Genomic DNA, 19,883 nt, shown 5'->3' on the forward strand with positions numbered 1-19,883 from the left:
TGGTGATGAAATTACTGAGTTAATAATTTACTAGTAATACAAATAATATAGAATACGCTAATTAAAATCTTTAGTCACTACAGACAACACCGTGAGGCGGTGTCAAAGGAACATCACCACCCAAAAAGGAAAAAATAACAATAAAGAAAGAAAAATCATCCCTTTTGTCGTAAATTCTTGTTCAAGTCTGTATTTTTCTCTCCAGATACCATGAGCAATAGTCCAACTTAATTTGGTGTATGAACTAGGAGCAAAGTGTACATTTATATTTTGCAGTTTCATATGACCTTGACCTTATAGTTTCATGGTCAGTTTTTACAATTCAGTTTTCTTAATTAATTATGTTCCTTAGATACAATAAATAATAGGTTAACTATATCTGGTGTATGAAATGATGATGTAAGATGTTAATTAATCTCTGTTTGACCGGGTTCATCTGACCGTGACCTAATTTACATGGATCACTGATATTGTTATGCCTTGTAATATTTCTAGTAAAACCTAGAAAAAAATAAGAAAATTTCATCGTTGAAGAATCCCTGTATTTGACCTTAACGTTAAATTTTTGGGTTTGGCGATAAAAGAAAATTTGAACCGCGAATTTCGATCAGTTTACCTGTACAGAAGAATACACTAAAATATATGACATATTGCCTGTTTGGTATATAAAGGCCCCAAAATTTAATCAGACAAATATGTTCCCTATCAATTACAAACAAAACTATCAATTTCTCCACCATAGTAGCAATATACCAACTTCGCCTGCATATGGGATATATATGTCCAGACTTATACGGTATTCAAGAGCTTGCACCTTTTACTCAAACTTTGTAAAACGGCATAAACCTATAATTCTGATTTGGCTTGTGAAATATCAAATTGAATTGCACATTTGCAAAAAACATATACACAAGGCTTGAAGCAGTCAGTGGGGTTTTCAAAAGAAGAAACATTCCTCCTGAGAGGGCAGAATTATTATTATTATTAAATAGATAACTCCCGGAAACACACATGAGACCGGATGCAGACATTATTACCGAATATTTCACCAACGTTTTAACTGGTTGATAAGTTAAACTTGGAATGAATATTGCAGTTACATGTAGTCGATTAATGTGTGTTCCAATAAAATAACAGTTCCTTCGCCCCTATAACCCTTTCTGTTAGATGGGGATATATATTGAATAGGGACAACCTTTATGACAAGTGTGAAACATGTAATATCCTTAGCATGTCAATCTCCAATCTGTAAGATCCCAATCCTTTATAAGTGTGATAAATTGTTGTGGACGACGACTTGAGTGGCAGACAGAACTCTTCTTGCTTGAACCAGAACTATGACTGTCTACATATTCAACGTGAAATACAGCCTTAAAGTAGAATTATATATACAAAATATTGACCATATATTGATAGATGCTTTCAAATGCGTATCTTATAAGAAATCCAGAATTAATGGCGTTTAAAAAATTATTTTTCAGTTAACATTTCGATTTCTTTTAATTACATGTATTTCTTTTTTATCCTTGTTTGTAGGAATATAATTAATTTGTATTTTTAACTGTCGGATATGCAAGAAAAAACTCCTCCGACAGATTAAACAGAAAGGAACTACTAAAAGAGGGACGAAAGATACCAAAGGGACAGTCAAACTCATAGATCGAAAACAAACTGACAACCTCATGCCTTTAAAAGAAAAAGACAAACAGACAAATAATAGTACACAAGACACAACATAGAAAACTAAAGACTAAGCAACAAGAACCCCACCAAAAACAAGGGGCGATCTCAGGTGCTCCGGAAGGGTAAGCAGATCCTGCTCTACATGTGGCACCCGTCGTGTTGCTCATGTTATTAAAAATATGGTAAAAAGTATAATTCGGTAGGTCACGTTCGTGAAAAGGGAAGGGGAGTGTAGTTACAACATAAGGAACATATCCGATATCATCTGTGAAACGTTTTTTCAATAACGGTCGACCAACTCATGATGGCGTCCGTAAAATTTACGAAGGGGTTATTTTTACTTCACCATTTGGAACTCTTGGTTTAATAGCTTCCTTGTGAGCAGCAACCCTCTGTCAAGAAAATCATGATAGGAAATACAAGCTCGGGAATATCGTATCAATTGGGAGATATATACTCCGTATACAGGCGTTACTGGAATGTTCTTATAATGAAATGGAGAGTTTTCAGCTGATGCTCATTGTCAATTTCTAGATGTAAGTCAAAATATGAGGCAGACTTAACTGTATCTGTTGTATCTTTTATCTCTAATTCGATGGGATAGATTCGTTCAACATAGTCACCGAATTTTGAACTATTTAGCGAGAGAACATCATCTATATAGCGTTAAGTAAAGTTAAAGGATATTACTAACTTCTTATTATTCTTCCAAAGAAGTTCCTGTATGAAGTCTGCCTCATTATAATAAAGTAACAAGTCGACAAGAAGAGGGCACAATTGGTTCCTATTGGAATGCCGACAGTCTGTTGAAAAACACGTCATCCAAACGTCACAAATTATGTTGTCGAACAAGAAATAAAGCATCTTGATAATGTCGGTGTCAGAGAATTTTTGTTTGAATCAAAGTAATTCTTTACATAGTAGGATTTATCATATCTTAAGATACGATACGTGTATCTACGTTGGCTATTCTTTTTTATGAAACAAAGCAATACCAACTCTTTCAGTTTGTCTTTTAGTTTGGAATGAGGAATATTTGCGTTAAGCGTAGAAAAGTCAAACGTTTTTTAAAATACTATCGCAAGACGAAAGAGTCTTAGATTACATTTGTATGTACTCTAAAAGATCTTTGGAATTTTTAAGTATCCACATCTGATTCACGCAACCTCTAGAATATGCAGTTTCACAATAACTTTGGTGCCCGGCTTTGATTACTGATAAAATGGATGTTAATAATCAAGAAAAAGGTTTCGTGGAGATTTGGAAGACCCACCAATATACCGTTATTTGTAAGGAAACTTGTGTAGTTTAGGTATCCAACACAGTGATGGGAGATCCAGTCCTTCATCTTTGGTTGAAAATTCCAAAGGAACACAGGACAGACCTATGATTATCCAGGATTTCCTCTTTGGTAAGTGTCGTAAGGGTTTACAGGATTGTACAGTCAAAACTTGGTAACAATTTCTAATAACTAAATTCTTGCCCCTTTTTTACAGTTGTAATTCATCTATAAAACTAGATAACAATCATGACGGGTGCCAATGTGGAGCAGAATCTGCTTACCCTTCAGGAGCACATGAGATCACCTCAAGATTTTGGTGGGGTTCGTGTTGCTTATTCTTTAGTTTTATATGTTGTGTCTTCTGTAACATTATTTGTCTGTTTGGCTTTTTATTTTTAGCCATAGCGTTGTCAGTTTATTTTTTATCTATGAGTTTGACTTTCCCTCTGGTATCTTTCGTCCCTCATTTAACATCTAATGACTAAGATAAAGCACACAGATGTGAATACCTTGTGTGCGTCGATAAATGGTTGGTATTTTTTGCATTCATTGTAGTCAACACACTCTTCGTTCAAAGCCCAATCAAAATGTGATTGTAACTCCTGGATCTGGTCCACATCATTCTTCAAGCCAACTGACAGTCCATGATTGTGTGCTTCTAGACAACGAATAGTGAAAAACAAAGATTAAAATGAGACATTTCATTGTAACTTGTTCACATTTGATATTTAATATTTAGGTGACTTATAGATCCATTGGGTCGGGTGTATATGTATATATTATGTTAAACTATGTTAATTGATACACTACTGTAATCACACAAGTCACTATAATAAATAATCTTCTTACTTACCTACTTACTTATTGGTATATACTACAATTTATAAACGAGACATTTTTATTGAAATGTCCTTATGGATTTAATTTTGATATAAGTTAGTCAAATGATAAGGATGATACTTTACCATTTCAAGAACTATTGAATTCTAATGTTTGTTCAGTTCATTTTTCTATTTATACATGTATAATGATGAAATAACCATCGTTCGCGAGCAAGAAAAAAAATGTGTGAAGGAGTAGCTCCCACTTTGGGAAGTTATAAAAATTAGATGTTTTTCTTTTCGTCATTTGCTTAATATCTACACGACTATTGCGTTCATAATTATAGTATCTGTGATGAGTATTATTATATAAAAAAGTCGAAACTTGTTGATATGGCGGTTAGAGACATCGACAACAAAGTGGCGCAAACGGGAAAACTTTGATAGGGTATTGCAACATAATAGAAATAGCAGTGTTGTGTTCTTTTAATGCATTTTACACAAGTCAACAATGGACGATCGGGGAATTGGAAAAAATCTTGTGAAAATCAAGTCGACAATTTCTTGACACTTTATTTTGAACATTTTCGAGAGTATTATATTAGAATCTGACCATTCAATTATTAACTAGACTGTACGTATAATATTACACACAAACCTGTTGCTAGCCATTTGTTGAAAGTCAGCTGATCATGTGCAGTAAGGTGAAATCCATTGTCATTGGTATATCCATCGACATTGTCAGGTTCTACTCCGTCACATCCTTTATCTTGAGCCTTCTTTAATCTAGCTGACATAATACTCTTAACTCTGCCATCTCTAATGTCAAGCCATTTCTCATTCCAACCATCAAGTTTGTGGCCTATTACATCACTTGGGAAAGCACTGTGATCACTTCGCCAACCTTCATATGACCCGGCAGAAAAATAGCAGATTACTTTCTTCCCAGAACTAAGCAAAGAAAACAAGTATCATTTAAGAAAAAACCCTTTCGTATTTTAAATAACACACATTTACCGATCCCCTGCTTCTACCCAAGGTTCTTGATAAGGTTCGTGTTACTCAATCTTTAGTTTGTGTGGCCAGTTGTTTGTATTCGTGGAAATGATGTTTGTTTTTGTGAAAACTGTTTGTTCTTTAGACAATGTCGTTTGTTCTTGTGGCCATATTGTTTTGGTACTGTGGAAATGTTGTTTGTTCTTGCGGCAATAGTGTTTGTTTTCGCGACAATGTTGTCTGTGTTCTTGTGACAATTTTATTTGTTCTTGCGGAAATTTCTTTTTTTTTATTTTATTGAAATGAAGTTTTTTCTTGTGGAAATATTGTTTGTTCTTGAGGAAATGTTGCATGATTGTTCTTATGGAAACGTTGCATGATTGTTCTTGTGGAAATGCTGATTGATCTTGTGACAAAGTTGTTTGTGTTCTTTTTAAAAATGTTGTTTGTTCTTCCGAAAACGTTGTTTGTTATTATGGAAATTCTGATTGTTCTTGTGACAATGTTCGTTCTTGTTGCAATATTGTTTATTCTTGTCGCCAATTATTTGTTCATGTGTCCGTTTGTTTGTTCTTGTGGTCGGTTATTTGTTCTTATTGCAGTGTTTGTTGTCTGTCTGTCTGTCTTCTTCGACTGTTTGTTTTATTGCCCTTTCAATTTATTCTTAATAGCTGTGGAGTATTCTCAACTGGTCGTAATTGCAATTGTATACGCATTCATAAAGTGATTTATAAGTACCTCATTAATTTGTTTCTCAGTAATAGTATATGGAAAAAGGGAAATTGTAATAAAATTCAAATTTTATTTAGACATTTTATACTAATTGGATTCAAAATGATTTCAAGTCATTTACACAATTTAACATCAACATTTAACATTAAAAATATTTCATTTCCAATTCGGAGCCCTTGTGGGGCATGAAATCCAATGCATTAAATAGGCTTCTCGACTGAAGTTAGTTTTAATCTATAAAATGTAGTTAGTTTAATAGAGTCCAATCCCGACTCTTTTTGGTGTTCCAAAAATGTAAGAACATTTTTTTCTCTCCTCAGAATTTTCTAATATGCATTCTGAACTTATCCCAATTTTAAAGAACTGCAAAATTTATCTTTAGCGTATCGGCACTTGTACAGTAGTATATATACCATGAAACATATTTTTTCCTTTAAATGTTTTTATTCTGCATTTTATATTTCTTCAATATTTTAGTCAATTTGATTATAAATCTTAGGAATTATTGACATGCATTATGTGGTTCTTTTCATATGTTGTTCTTATATATGCCAACATTACTGCTAATATCTAAAAATAATATAAGTTCAACATTCAAAACAAACATCTGGGAAGAATAAAACTCTGTACCTTTGAAGCGAATGTATTGTGCTGGTAGACACATCAAACAGATCCACATCATAAACATTTGCATCGACATGTGTGTTTATGTGGCCACTATCGAGCTGCCATTGAAATGTAGTGGTAGCACTGGGTCTCCATATGGCTGCATACACTGAACTTGAGCAAACCAACATTAAAAGTGCAATAAGCATGACTTCTACGTGGTGGGACTTCGCTTATGGTTCTTATCTTCCGTCTGACGGCTTTATAAGAACAGGGTTATCTGTTCTGTAACCTATAGTCTCTTTCTAGTGGGGCTATCTTTTCCAGGTTGTTCTAGCAAACATTTAATAATGTTAATCAAGTTAAATTTGATTGAAACAAAACAGATTTGATATGTGGTTAACTTTATGAACACGGATGTACCTTTAATAGTCTTTTGAAGGAAGGTATGAAATCTGAGTGGGTGTGGATAATCAATAATTCTTGTACGTCATGCAAGTAAAAAGTTATTAACTAAAAACATTTCGATATGTTACATGATGATTAAAGAATATAGAGATACAAGAAATCAAAATAAATTCTCAATAATCATACAAAGGGTAAAAAATAAAATGTGCATCTAGAGATTCAAGAATATAAAACGATATAGACACGATCATGCTAAAGATAAAACTAGGAAGAAGGAATCGCGCCAAATTATAAGATATATTTGGAATGGGCTATAGAAATGTTGTGTAAAGCTATCACACAAAGACATTACTTTACATGAGTTTATTACTAATATATTAGACCACAATACATCAGTGATGCCCTGTAGTGTGTAAAGACTGTAAAGGAAAACAAAGGTGAGGAAAAGTATAATTGAAATGTATGCGATAGGTCAATATCAGACAGTGGTTATGAAATAGAAACACATAATCCAGACTTTTATCCAGTACAATTTAAAAGCGATCCTCACAATAAAAGAAGACGCATGCAAGTATCCCAAGTATCCCACAGATGAGCCTAATGTTCATTCAAATAAAAAGTTTTAATTTAGCCCAAAGAGAATGTAAGATACTAATAGCTTGGAAAGAGCAGCAATGGGAACACTTTTGTTTTGGGTAAAAAAAACTCACCATATACTGTGGAATCTGGAAGAACAGTTAAGTTAATTAACACGCATTTATGGCGTTGGGAAGGTGGAGAGTTAAAAAAACATTACTCATTATAATGAGGAAAAATTATAAAATTGTTACTGAAAATCAGATCTTTGCTCTGTTTATGAACATACGTGTATCACCCTGAATACTTCAAACAAATGCATTTGACATGATTGACAATACTTCTTTTATATACCTGGATCAACTGCTGAATTCCACTTGTCAGGAATGATAACTATAGTTATAATAATGTTTGTTACATAAGGGAATGGACTGCAACGCAACCAAGTAACAGATAGACGTCAAATTGGTTATATATTTATGGGATGCATTGATTTTAAGAGGTGCCCAACCTAATGGTCAAGTTTTAAACTATGACTTGTGACTTAAGGAAAGAGATGCAGGGACATGGTACTGCACACATTTAGTCTGCTATTCTTGTGAAGGTTGATAAAATGTTTAATGTTACAATGTACTATTACTTTATTATTTATCTATTCATTTCTCTGTCCTGACTTTTTATACGTTTTTTTTTTATATTGTATTCCTGTCCTGTAAAGCTGTCATTTCAGTGGTACTGTTTATCATTGTCATATAAGTTGGAGGTTTGACAAGCCTTAAAAAACAGGTTTGACCCAATATATTTGCTTGAAATGTCATATTTGTTATTCTCAAAGGATTTTGTCTAATACTTAGTCTGTTTCTGTGTTGTGTGTTACATTTTAATGTTGTGCCGTTGTTCTCTTATATTTAATGCGTTTCCCTCAGTTTTAGTTTGTTACCCCTATTTTGTTATTTGTCCATGGATTTATGAGTTTTGAACAGCGGTATACTACTGCTGCCTTTATGTACCAAATTAGGAATATGTCAGTTGTTATCAAATAGCCCGTTTCTTTATATGTTGGCGTTTTATTTAATTGTTTTTGCAGAAGTTCTGTGTTTCTGTTTTTCCGTTGTTTTCCTCTTATAGTTGCCTTTCCCCTCAGTGTTTGTTTGTGACCCGGATTTGTTTTCGCTTAACCGATTTATTACTTTGGGACATTATTACACTACTGTTGCCTTTATCAACCACCTTTTCTGACACTTATGTAAGATGTGAAGTATCCGAAAACGAGCAGGATCCAAAGTAGCATGACTAAGACACCGACTGTAATAACAACATCAAAATGTTAAGTAGATGGGCAACATGAAAAGTTTAAAAATGCCTATCGGCAAGCCCATGCGCTCTGAACCAGTAAGCGGCTTCTTGCAAAAGTTTCACAAGCAAATGCAGTTAAATAAGTAAGTTTTTACCTGAATTTTGTGTTCCTTCTTTTCCAGGTAAATTAGACTTTCCAAAGTATGGCATCAATATGGGCATACATTGCATACATTATTTCACATATATGCAAACCTTTACAAAAAAGATAATGGTAAAGCTCATACAAAAGCTATTCAAGGAAACACACGAAGAGGGAGTGACTGACAAACCAGCCATGAAAATGAAGAGAAGTACCAAACCATGAGGCAATAATGAGATCTATTCCTTTTTAATCAACTGATTTCAAAGAAAACGTGACTCGTTTTAAAAGCAAAAATCTATTCTTGATGAAATGTTGGATACAATCTAGATATTTATATGACAACTATCCATGATAGATATACTGCTAGATCAAACAGTTCTAGAATTACAGTTGTTTGAAGATTTTGTAGAATATTACACCATTGAATCGTCTCCAACGTTGATCAGACCGTGTATATACAACATTAGGTTTGTGACAACACCACAAATACTTTGAAAACGATCATAGATGGTATAGGACAGTTGAAAATAGAAAAATGTTTAGATAGTAATTTGTATTGCCAGGACCACTGTTTTAATAGGATGAAATATGTATAAGCAATAACAAAATTCAGGCTGATACTGGTATTGTAAAAAAGTCAATAGTAGTATACCGGTGTTCAAAGTCATAGATCGATAGAGAAAAAACAAAATCGAGGTAACACAGCAACATTTGTATTAATATAGCAAAGAGAGGATGCTGCCTTTCTAGATTATCTGTTACAGTACTTTTGCTGGTAATTTCTCCTGGTTATTTTTTGGCTGAATTCTTGGATTGAATCAATTCTATGTGTCAACAGGAATTCTTTTAAAAATAATCAAAACAAAACGCCAAACATCTACATACAAGAAATGCAAGTTTAATGTCCTCTGACCTATAGACGAAATTCAAAATTGAAGCAAAATATGAATGTATTAAGAATTTGATTTTTTTTTGTTTCTGTTTAATATTTTGTAGATCCTATCTTAATGATAATTTTTTGTGTTTTCATTTTGTTTGTAATTTATTCTCGTTTTTGCACATATGCTCATGTTGGTAAAAAATTATAACACATAGACGAATCCCGTTCGGGTATAAGTATCATAGTTATCAAAGGTACCAGGATTATAATTTAGTACGCCAGACGCGCGTTTCGTCTACATAAGACTCATCAGTGACGCTCATATCAAAATATTTAGAAAGCCAAACTAGTACAAAGTTGAAGAGCATTTAGGATCCAAAATTTCAAAAAGTTGTGCCAAATACGACTAAGGTAATCTATGCCTGGGATAAGAAAATCCTTAGTTTTTCGAAAAATTCAAAGTTTTGTAAATAGGAAATTTATAAAAATGACCACATTATTGATATTCATGTCAACACCGAAGTGTTGACTACTGGGCTGGTGATACCCTCGGGGGGGGGGGGGACGAAACGTCCACCAGCAGTGGCATCGACCCAGTGGTGTAAATAGTTATCAAAGGTACCAGGATTATAATTTAGTACACCAGACGCGCGTTTCATACCATTATAAGATATACGAGCATATGCTAACATGTGGAAATGCAATGAACTGTGACATTTTTGTTTAGATAAAGTCGGAAACTGTTTATTTGAACAATGTTGTCTGTACATGCATACAAGGAGTGTTCGGGTATATCGTTGGTTACACATTTGGCTTTCACACTGACCCTCAGGTTTCAACTGATAACGAAACAAGGAATATTATCTACAGTCAGTTCAGTGACCATCCTAACAGACATTATGTCTTGAGTCTTACTATTTGGAACGGCCATTTTGCAAACATGAAATCGGTAGGGACGATAAAATGAAGTTACTGATCAGAATAAAATGAACAACTAGTTATATCAGTTGAATGACTTGCAAGCGACTGAATTTTGGAAATGTTGTTTTTGCACAACTTCATTGTTTCTCAGACGTTCATATGTAATTATAAGCGATTCATGCTTAGAAATGGTATTCAACATTCAATTAGTATATGGGACCGATAGTGTCCAATGTAATTGGAACCAAGTAAATACGAAACGCGACCCAACTGATCTGTCATCTTATGGAATGAATGTCGCAAAGATAAAACACTGTTCTCTATGGCTAAGAGAATCACACTTTCTTTGGTTGCCAGATAATGAATATCCACAAATATCACAGATTTAAGAAATGGTAGAAAATGATACCGAAGGCAACCACAATTAAAAGTGAATGATATCATGATGGTGTGAAATTTTGAAATGGAAAGGATATTAGCGCCGAATTTGAGGGTCGTACACAGAGATGGTGTAGAAAGATAAAATAAAATGATGACAACAAAAGAGACAGGACACACTCAGCAAGACAAATCAAGTATTTTTTTTTAGAATCTCAATGAGTCAAAAGATGTACAAATGTGTGAAAATGCATAAATTCATCTTGATAATCATCAGCATTATAAAGATGAATTTTTGAAATTGAAATTAAAATTAAAATCTCTTGTCTATACATAGAAAAATTGGTCATCTAGAAAAGAATTCAATATTGACACATTTGCGAGAGAAATGTTGGATTATTGATGCAAACACTATGATCAAAAGTATATTTTCATAATGTTTGGTATGCCGTACATACCAGCCTCCAATCATGCGGTAGTAAATGGCAGATTTGTAAAGTGACATACGGATATGACCCCATTTACAACCGTTGAATTAATAGATTTGCTTCGTGTAAAATCAAACAAAGGCATGAAATTATGAGGTCGTTTCGACTATAATCATATTTCTTTATGTTTCTGGTGACTGCGATAGAATTCACACTTTGGATGTTGAACACCGATATTTTGAGCGTTATTGGATCATATGCATTATAGTGAGTGCAATACACTAAGAGATTTATCAAAATTAAAACCAGGAAAAAGTGTATCATGATGACATGTTTCGAATTACATGACAAATATGGTCTAATGATCAGACGATTTCAATAAAAACAAACATGCTACGAGGATGTTCTTTAATAAAAAAAAATCAACAAGCAAGTTTCCAGTTTGTAGCGTCATGCTTGATTATGGTATTCATGTCATGAGGTCGTTTTGACGATGAACATATCTCATCTTGCTTTTGGTGACCCTCTGCGATAGAACTTACACTGTGGATGTTAAAAACCGGCTAAAAACAAATAAATTGAATATATGAAAGAAAAACGGTTCCTAATGACAATTTGATAAATGATACAATAATTATTTACGATTTATTATGTTATGAGATTTGTTGTCTTATTGACTTTTACCCCTCATCTTTTATTGTGTATACTGCTTACAATAATCTTGCTATGAAGGTTTTCGTTGGTACGAAGTCAAGGTCGTTAAATTTTTATCGAAAAGGAAAGTATGACAATTGAAGTCCCTATTCAAATATATTTTGTAAAATGTCAGGCAATTTCTGTGGTATTTCATTTTTACACATTCTATACAGATCTAAACATGGTAAAAGGAAGCTTTATTACGAACTTAATAAAAACCGATATAATCTTTTCAAGGAAAAGTAAAATGACAAGTCAAGTGAAAGAATGCATTAAAGAAAAGATTTTTTTTTATATAATTTTTTTTACTTTTTAAAGCTATGCATATCGATGATATACTTCAAACGGTTTTATTATATTGTGCATTTTCCGTTATTGGTTTGAGATGTAAAGCTATCAATCTTAACGAGCAATTATACATGTATTATATTTTCCACACACCTTTCTAGCATCAAAAAAAGGTTTGTACTTATGACACTCGAGGCTAAAATCCACACAGGACAAGTTGATTATTGCGAAGTCAAAGTCGCCTACCAGGTCACTAAGTTGTTCTCTATCATCTGACAGCCCTATAGCTAACCCGTTTTCATGTGCCACTGCAAATTTATTTTCCAAAGTCTTAAGAAATAGAATTTATAAGAAGGAATACATATATATAACACAAAATTAAACTTCTTCCTGGACAGGGAATCCTGTTCAAATGTAATGACTTCTTCTTTATCAAACTGGCTATCGGTGGCCGAGTGGTTACTACTGTAATCACTATCCAGTCAACACTGAGGTAGTGAGTTCGAACCCCGCTCGTTATTGCAAACCACGAAGACAACAAAAAGACAAACAAGGCAACCAAACACGACATATAAAACTAAAAGAATAAGCAACACGAATCCCATCAAAATTTGTTCGTGTTCTCATGTGTTCCGAAGGATACGGTCACCCTGCTGTTTTAGAGGTATTCGTCTGTTTCTCATGGTAAATACACGTTATGTGAAAAGTCTCACAAAGTGATGTCACAATCGAAGATGAGAACAACATTGAAACCATTTCAATTGAAACACAACCACTGTCTTTCATGATACAGGCATATTTGTAACACCTTCGTTCATGTGATATCAACAGTTCATATATATTTTATGAAATTTAATTTATGAGTCAACGTTGGGTTATTGTGGGGGAAATTCTGAAGTGTAAATAACGTATAGAATTTAGTTGACTAGTATATTGTAACGTAATTACAAAGTTGACAAGGATAAATGTCAACGTATATGCATTTATCATATGTTTAGTACAAAATACAGCAATTTTGTACATCTAATAAAAGTTCTTTTTTCCAGTCTGTATCACCTACCCTGTATCGCATACCCCGTATCGCATACCTGGCATGAGTTCACAATTCGAATGACGTCAACGTTTGACCTATGACGTTCAGTTGCTGTATCCTGGCATAGGAAAAAAATGAGTTCCCCCTAAAAACGTGTCCTATCATTTCAACTAAAATCGATATTTTTTCGTAAAATTATTACCCAGTAACTTTACGAGCGATTTATATATATATATGATACATCTGTTGTAGGGTTGTCACTGTCTCAGACGTACTTATAAATATAATTATTTTCTGTGACTGTATCTTACATTAATTTGTAGGATCCTTTACTATAGATAATTTAGCTGATCTGTAACAATAACATCTTCATGCCTTATATATCATGTACTGCAGTACGCCGCTAGATTAAAACTGACGTGGAAAGGTAACACACGGCCAGCGAAAGCTCTATTTTTAAGAGCCCAGGTGGTCGTGTGGTCTAGCGGGACGGCTGCAGTGCAGGCGATTTGGTGTCACGATATCACAGTAGCATGGGTTCGAATCCCGGCGAGGGAAGAATCAAAAATTTGCGAAAGCAAATTTACAGATCTAACATTGTTGGGTTGATGTTTAGACGAGTTGTATATATATATATATATAAACACAATAAGATGAAGAACTATATGAACTTTTATTGTTTATTTGGTCATAATTTTCGTGAAGTTTGTTTTCATTACATGATGGATTAATCACAAATGCAAATTTGTAAAATGATCATGAATGATATCATCGCCAAATACACAATAAAACTTTAAACATTTCTACATTTTATAATTATTTGATAAATGTTAATTTTAGTTGAAATAATAGGACAGTATCGTTAGTGGATGCATTTTAATACATGGTCTTTTACATATATTGAGAATGTAATAAGATTATAGGGGGCATTACGATGTAGATATTAAGCAAATAAGGATGTCTATAAAAAAAAGTCAGCTGGAAAAATACAAGAAAATCATAATAGAATAACAATTGAGAATGGTAATGGGGAATGTGTCAAAGAGACAACAACCATAGAGCAGGCAACAGCTGATGTCCACCAATGAGTCTTTGCTAGCTTATAGTTTCAGACGATTTAAGACAAAAAATGGATATTCCATTAATCTGATTCTATTAAAATATATGATAAACAGAATAATACATGGCAAAATCCGTATCGCATGCTGTATCACCACTCGATCAATATCAGCTCTCGGGACCTTCGGCCCTCGGGACTGATATTGGTTTCTCGTGGTGATACAGCATGCGATACGGATTTTTGCCATGTATTATTCTATATGTATTACCGTTCGCTAAATATCTGTTATAGTCCAATTGATTTTCTGGTGTCAAATGAAGTCCTGCTACGTTCCCTTCCCATCCAAATAAATTATCCGGATCTATACCATCACAATGGCGGGAAATTGCAAGTTCAATTCGAGCTCTCATTATACGTCTAACTCTGTAAACAAACAGAAAGATAGTACAATTTATCTACGATCACATCAGTAGATATTGATATTTTAACCCCATTGAGTACCCTAGTACACCAGGAGACGTCTTTTTAAAAATAAAATAAATTTTTATTGTACTTTGTTAATTTGCCATATTTTTACGGGGCGTCTTGTCCAGATCAGTCAAACTAGAAGAAAATAATTTTTGCGTTTTTAGTCGCGAGGTTGACGTCAAAAATGTAACGACGTCAATATGTGTTAGTTTGCATAACTACTAGTAGATCATTACTGATTGATATTTTAGTCCTCAGAATGAGTTTTGTGTATTTATTATCACTCGGAGATCTTTGTGTCTTGTGATTTTGTTAGTATGTTGGAACTTTGTATAGATCTGATTAATAAAACCCTTTTCAACTGATTTTTTATTTATTGTTATGTTATACTGCTACACCACAAGAGGTGCGAAAGATACCAGAGGAATAGTCAAACTCATAAATCGAAAAATAACTGACAATGCCATGGCTAAAAATTAAAAAGACAAACAGAAAAATAAAAGTACACACGAAACATAAAAAACTAAAGACTGAGCAACACGAACCCCACTTGGGGTGATCTCAGGTGCTCCGTAAGGTAAGCAGATTCAGCTCCACATGTGGCACCCGTCGTGTTGCTCATGTTATAACAAACGCAGTAAATACTTTAATTCGGTAGGTCACATTCATGACAAGGGAAGGGGATTGTAGTTACGACGTAAGCAACATATCTGATATCATCTGTGAAACAGTTATTCCATAACGGTCAACCAACTCGTGTAGAGTCCGTAAATTTTACGAAGGGATGATTTTAACTTCACCATTTGGAAATCTTGCTTTAATAGCTTCCTTGTGAGCAGCAACCCTCTATCAAGGACATCATGATAGGAAATACAAGCGTGGGAATTGTGAGATATATAATTCGTATGCAAGCGCTGCTGGAATGCTCTTACATAGAAATGGAAAGTTCACAATAAGGAAGCTGAAATCATCTCGTTTGTAAAGGTTTGTTTTCAACAATGTTCCCGTTCGAAGTCAGGAGCTTCTATTTCAGTGGTTCTCGTTTGTTAATGTTAATCACATATGTCTTTCGTTTATTGCTTTTTCTCATTTAAATTGTTTAACCTTTGTCATGTTGAAGGCCATACGGGGACTTAAATTTGTTAATTTCAACGTCATGTGATCTCTGGTGGAGAGTTGTACCAGGCAAAACAATTTGCGCTGATTACAGTTTTGAAAAGGTATCAAAAAGTAAAATAAAAAAAATACTGAACTCCGAGGAAAATTAAATTGGAAAGTCCCTAATTACATGTCAAAATCAAATGACAAAACACATAAAAAACGAATGGACAACAACTGCCATATTCTTGTCTTTGTACAGGCATTTTCAAATGTAGAAAATGGTGGATTGAACCTGGTTTTATAGCGCTAAACCTCTCACTTTGTACGACAGTCTCATCAAATTCCGTAATATTTACAACGAAGCGTGAACTAAACAGACATAATAAATAAAAGTTAAAATATGGGTACAGCGGTCATCACCGTGTTACAATATTAAAAGAAACAATTTTACAAAAAAGCACAAAATCATCTATCAAATTAAAAACATATTCATTACTTCACTATCTAGCAAATGTCTGTCGAATAGTGTGTTCTCCGACAATGATGACATGTTTTCCTCTATCAAGCTTGAGTGGCTCGATCGATATATTACCAGACAACTTTACATGCGAAAAATAAAAAAAATAAAACAAAACAATTTATTCAATGGGGACTTTTCTTTATTCATCGATCTTTTTAAAAACATCTCTAGAGGAAGACTTTTTAGGTCCGATTGAAGATAGATCTTAGTAAAGATCGATCTTTTTTGTAAGTGTACACGGGGTCTAATTGTCACCATATCAAATCGTCTCACTTGTATATTTACATAATAAATCATTCCAGAATCAAAAGTTGACGAATGGCTTATCGTAACCAAGAAACACACAAAACTGTACAAACTTAAAATGACCAATGAAAAACGTAAATGAGGTCAAGGTAAGACGAACCCTGTCATAAAAGTATGTACGATTTAAAATCATGCCATACACAACATTAAGTATCATGTTATATATCAGAATTCAGAAATCCACAGGACCAATACAGTGTATTTTTTTTTTGGATGCGCTTAACAATGGAAAGTTACACAAAGGATTTGTAAACCAAGTAGGAAGTTTATGACTCTCTGAAAATAAATAAAGGCAACAGTAGTATACCACTGTTCTAAAATCATAAATCGATTGAGAAAAAAAAAACGAAACAAATCCGGGTTACAAACTAACACTTAGGGAAACACATCAAATATAAGAAGAAACCTACGACACAACAGAAACACAACAGTAAAATGTTACACACACAACAATTATATTCAACAATGGCCATTTGCCTGACTTAGTACAGGACATTTTAAGACAAAAATGGTGGGTTGCACCTGGTTTTGTGGCTAGCAAAACCTCGCACTTATTTGGCAATGTTAAATAAAACACTATATGACACCATTATATGACAAGAATACAATACAAATAAATGCAAGAACAGAGAATTACACATAAAATCAATACAATATAGTACATTTCGACAACAAAACAACACAAACACAAATGTGAACAAAAAACAAACGACAATGCAACACACATAAAGCAATATACAATTAGTTAACACCGCCATCGTCGCAACAATGACTGCAATCCATATGTCGCATTCCACATGTTTGTAAAAAGAGATACACTGATAATATATACTCACTTAATATTCATGATGTCAACCCATGTCTCGCTTGGGTAGCCTTTAACAGGAGCTCCAAGTCCTTCGTGTGGGAACTGGCCTGCATCTTTTCTCCATCTTTCTATCGTACCAGCAGAAAAGTGACATATCACCTTCTTCCCGTCCCTGGTTTTGGAGAACAAAAATCCATGAAATGAATTAATATGAAAGTTGTAAACGGTTTTCGCGACGCCAAACGGTGACGTATCAGGAAAGGATGCAGTTTTTGGCTGATTTTTATCATTCAAACTGATTTAACTTGAAAACGAGTTCATGGACCCCACTTCTTTAAAATGACATTTGAATTGATTACGTACGAAGATTATGTGTACCAATTTCCATCAAAAAAGGTAAATAGTGCAAAATTTGATTAATATACAGCAAAAAATTACGTTTTTTTCCCTACATTCATTATCATTTGATAAATTTGAGTTATTTGTAAAAAAAAATGTACAAATTTATGCAATATTTATATAACACATAAATTACAAATAATTTAACAAAAACAGATCGTGTTTATCTTTTAAAACTAAAAAGTTATGTATTTCTATCGAAAGGAAAAATATGTCCACAAATCCGTATTTTGAGGAAATATCTGAAATTTGAACCTCAGCTTACTCAAAAAGTAGCACATAAAGGTATAGTTTTTATTACATATTTGATTTAATCAGGTAAAAAATAGCCTATATGCAAATTTTTATCAAAATTTAAATACGGGATCAAAACTGTATCGTATACCCTTAATGTGCAGCAGCCATAATATTTATGGTTCTAAATCTATTATCTACTCAGTAATGATTAATCAATAAAGTACAAACATGCCGAAAATATTTTAAATTAACATATGAAGCGCGTAAGGACATATAAAGAGATTTACAGTATGATATGACATTTGATGAGATCATCAATATGATAGACATACGGAGATCATCAATATAACAGAACAGAGAAAATCAGTAAAATGAGATACCTGAGGATATCACCAAAATGACATACATGAGAAGATCATCAATTTGACTTACATGAGGAGATTATACGTTTGATATACCGATGAAGATCATCAATTTGGCATACATGAGGAGATTATCCGTTTGATATACCGATGAAGATCATCAATTCGGCATACATGAGGAGATTATCCGTTTGATATACCGATGAAGATCATCAATTTGACATATATGAGGAGATTATCCGTTTGATATACCGATGAAGATCATCAATTTGACATACAGGAGGAGATTATCCGTTTGATATACCGATGAAGATCATCAGTTTGGCATACATGAGGAGATTATCCGTTTGATATACCGATGAAGATCATCAATTTGACATACATGAGGAGATTATCCGTTTGATATACCGATGAAGATAATCAATTTGACATACATGAGGAGATTATCCGTTTGATATACCGATGAAGATCATCAATTTGACATATATGAGGAGATTATCCGTTTGATATATATTGATGAAGATCATCAATTTGACATACATGAGGAGATTATCCGTTTGATATACCGATGAAGATCATCAATTTGACATATATGAGGAGATCACTAATATGACATACATATGAAGATCATCAATTCGGCATACATGAGGAGAGTATCAGTGTGATATACCGATGACGATCATCAATTTGACATACGTGAGGAGATTATCAGTTTGACAAACCTGTTGATATCAGGAATATGACAAACCTGGTAATATCACCAATAACATACCCATGTGAGATCATAAGACTAGTGTGATTAATATGAATAGGTCATCAATGTGGTATACCTGAGGAGATCACCAGAATGACATACCTGTGATGACTAGTAATATGAAACATATGAGGAGATCATATTTATGACGTACCGATGATGTGGATATTATCAATAGAAAATACCTGTGGAAATTTTCAATAATTCTTTTATCCACATACAAATCAACAACAAACATATTTCCATAGATAGTAGTGTTGATGTGACGTTCGCTGATCACATAGTTCCAAGCCATGTGCGGATGTGGGTGCCACCACGATGCATGTCCAAATGAAATACAAAAAGTAAAAATGACCAAAGTTGTTGACATGTTTAAGTAAGGATTGATCTGTTAAGTATCTTTGTTCGATGTTCTTATCAGTCGTGACCTCTATATAGAGATTTCAGAATAAATGTATCGTTATGTGATTTAACATATCGTTTGTATGTCTAAGTAAGATGTTTAAATGATAAACACGTATTACAGGCGGTCTGTATCTATGACGAATTTATTTATAATAAGCTATCAAATTTAACGGTCATTTGTTACAACGTTATATGTGTAACGTTTTTATATGTTACGTTAGTGGGTTCTATTATCATTGAATAAGATTACTTTTCTCATTTACTATTATTAAATAATGATCCCTCTCAGTATTA

General features: G+C 33.5%; 1 protein-coding gene and 1 long non-coding RNA gene across 2 annotated transcripts; both read right to left on the bottom strand.

The window, feature by feature from the left end:
- Positions 1-1,196: 1,196 nt before the first annotated feature.
- Positions 1,197-6,375, bottom strand: LOC143063627 (uncharacterized). Its single transcript, XM_076235861.1, has 4 exons — positions 6,145-6,375; positions 4,445-4,737; positions 3,475-3,623; positions 1,197-1,370 (listed from the first exon to the last, which is right to left on the bottom strand). Exons 1-4 carry the CDS (start codon positions 6,327-6,329, stop codon positions 1,227-1,229), a joined length of 771 nt encoding a protein of 256 aa, XP_076091976.1. The 5' UTR covers positions 6,330-6,375; the 3' UTR covers positions 1,197-1,226.
- A 5,170-nt stretch (positions 6,376-11,545) lies between these two features.
- Positions 11,546-19,618, bottom strand: LOC143063640 (uncharacterized). The gene is made up of 5 exons (XR_012975068.1): positions 19,370-19,618; positions 17,461-17,604; positions 14,498-14,652; positions 12,290-12,444; positions 11,546-11,715 (listed from the first exon to the last, which is right to left on the bottom strand). It is a non-coding gene; the product is annotated as an uncharacterized LOC143063640 (long non-coding RNA).
- Between the last annotated feature and the right edge of the window lie 265 nt (positions 19,619-19,883).

The sequence above is a fragment of the Mytilus galloprovincialis genome, chromosome 1, assembly GCF_965363235.1.
Source record: "Mytilus galloprovincialis chromosome 1, xbMytGall1.hap1.1, whole genome shotgun sequence".
Taxonomy (NCBI): Eukaryota; Metazoa; Mollusca; class Bivalvia; order Mytilida; family Mytilidae; genus Mytilus; species Mytilus galloprovincialis.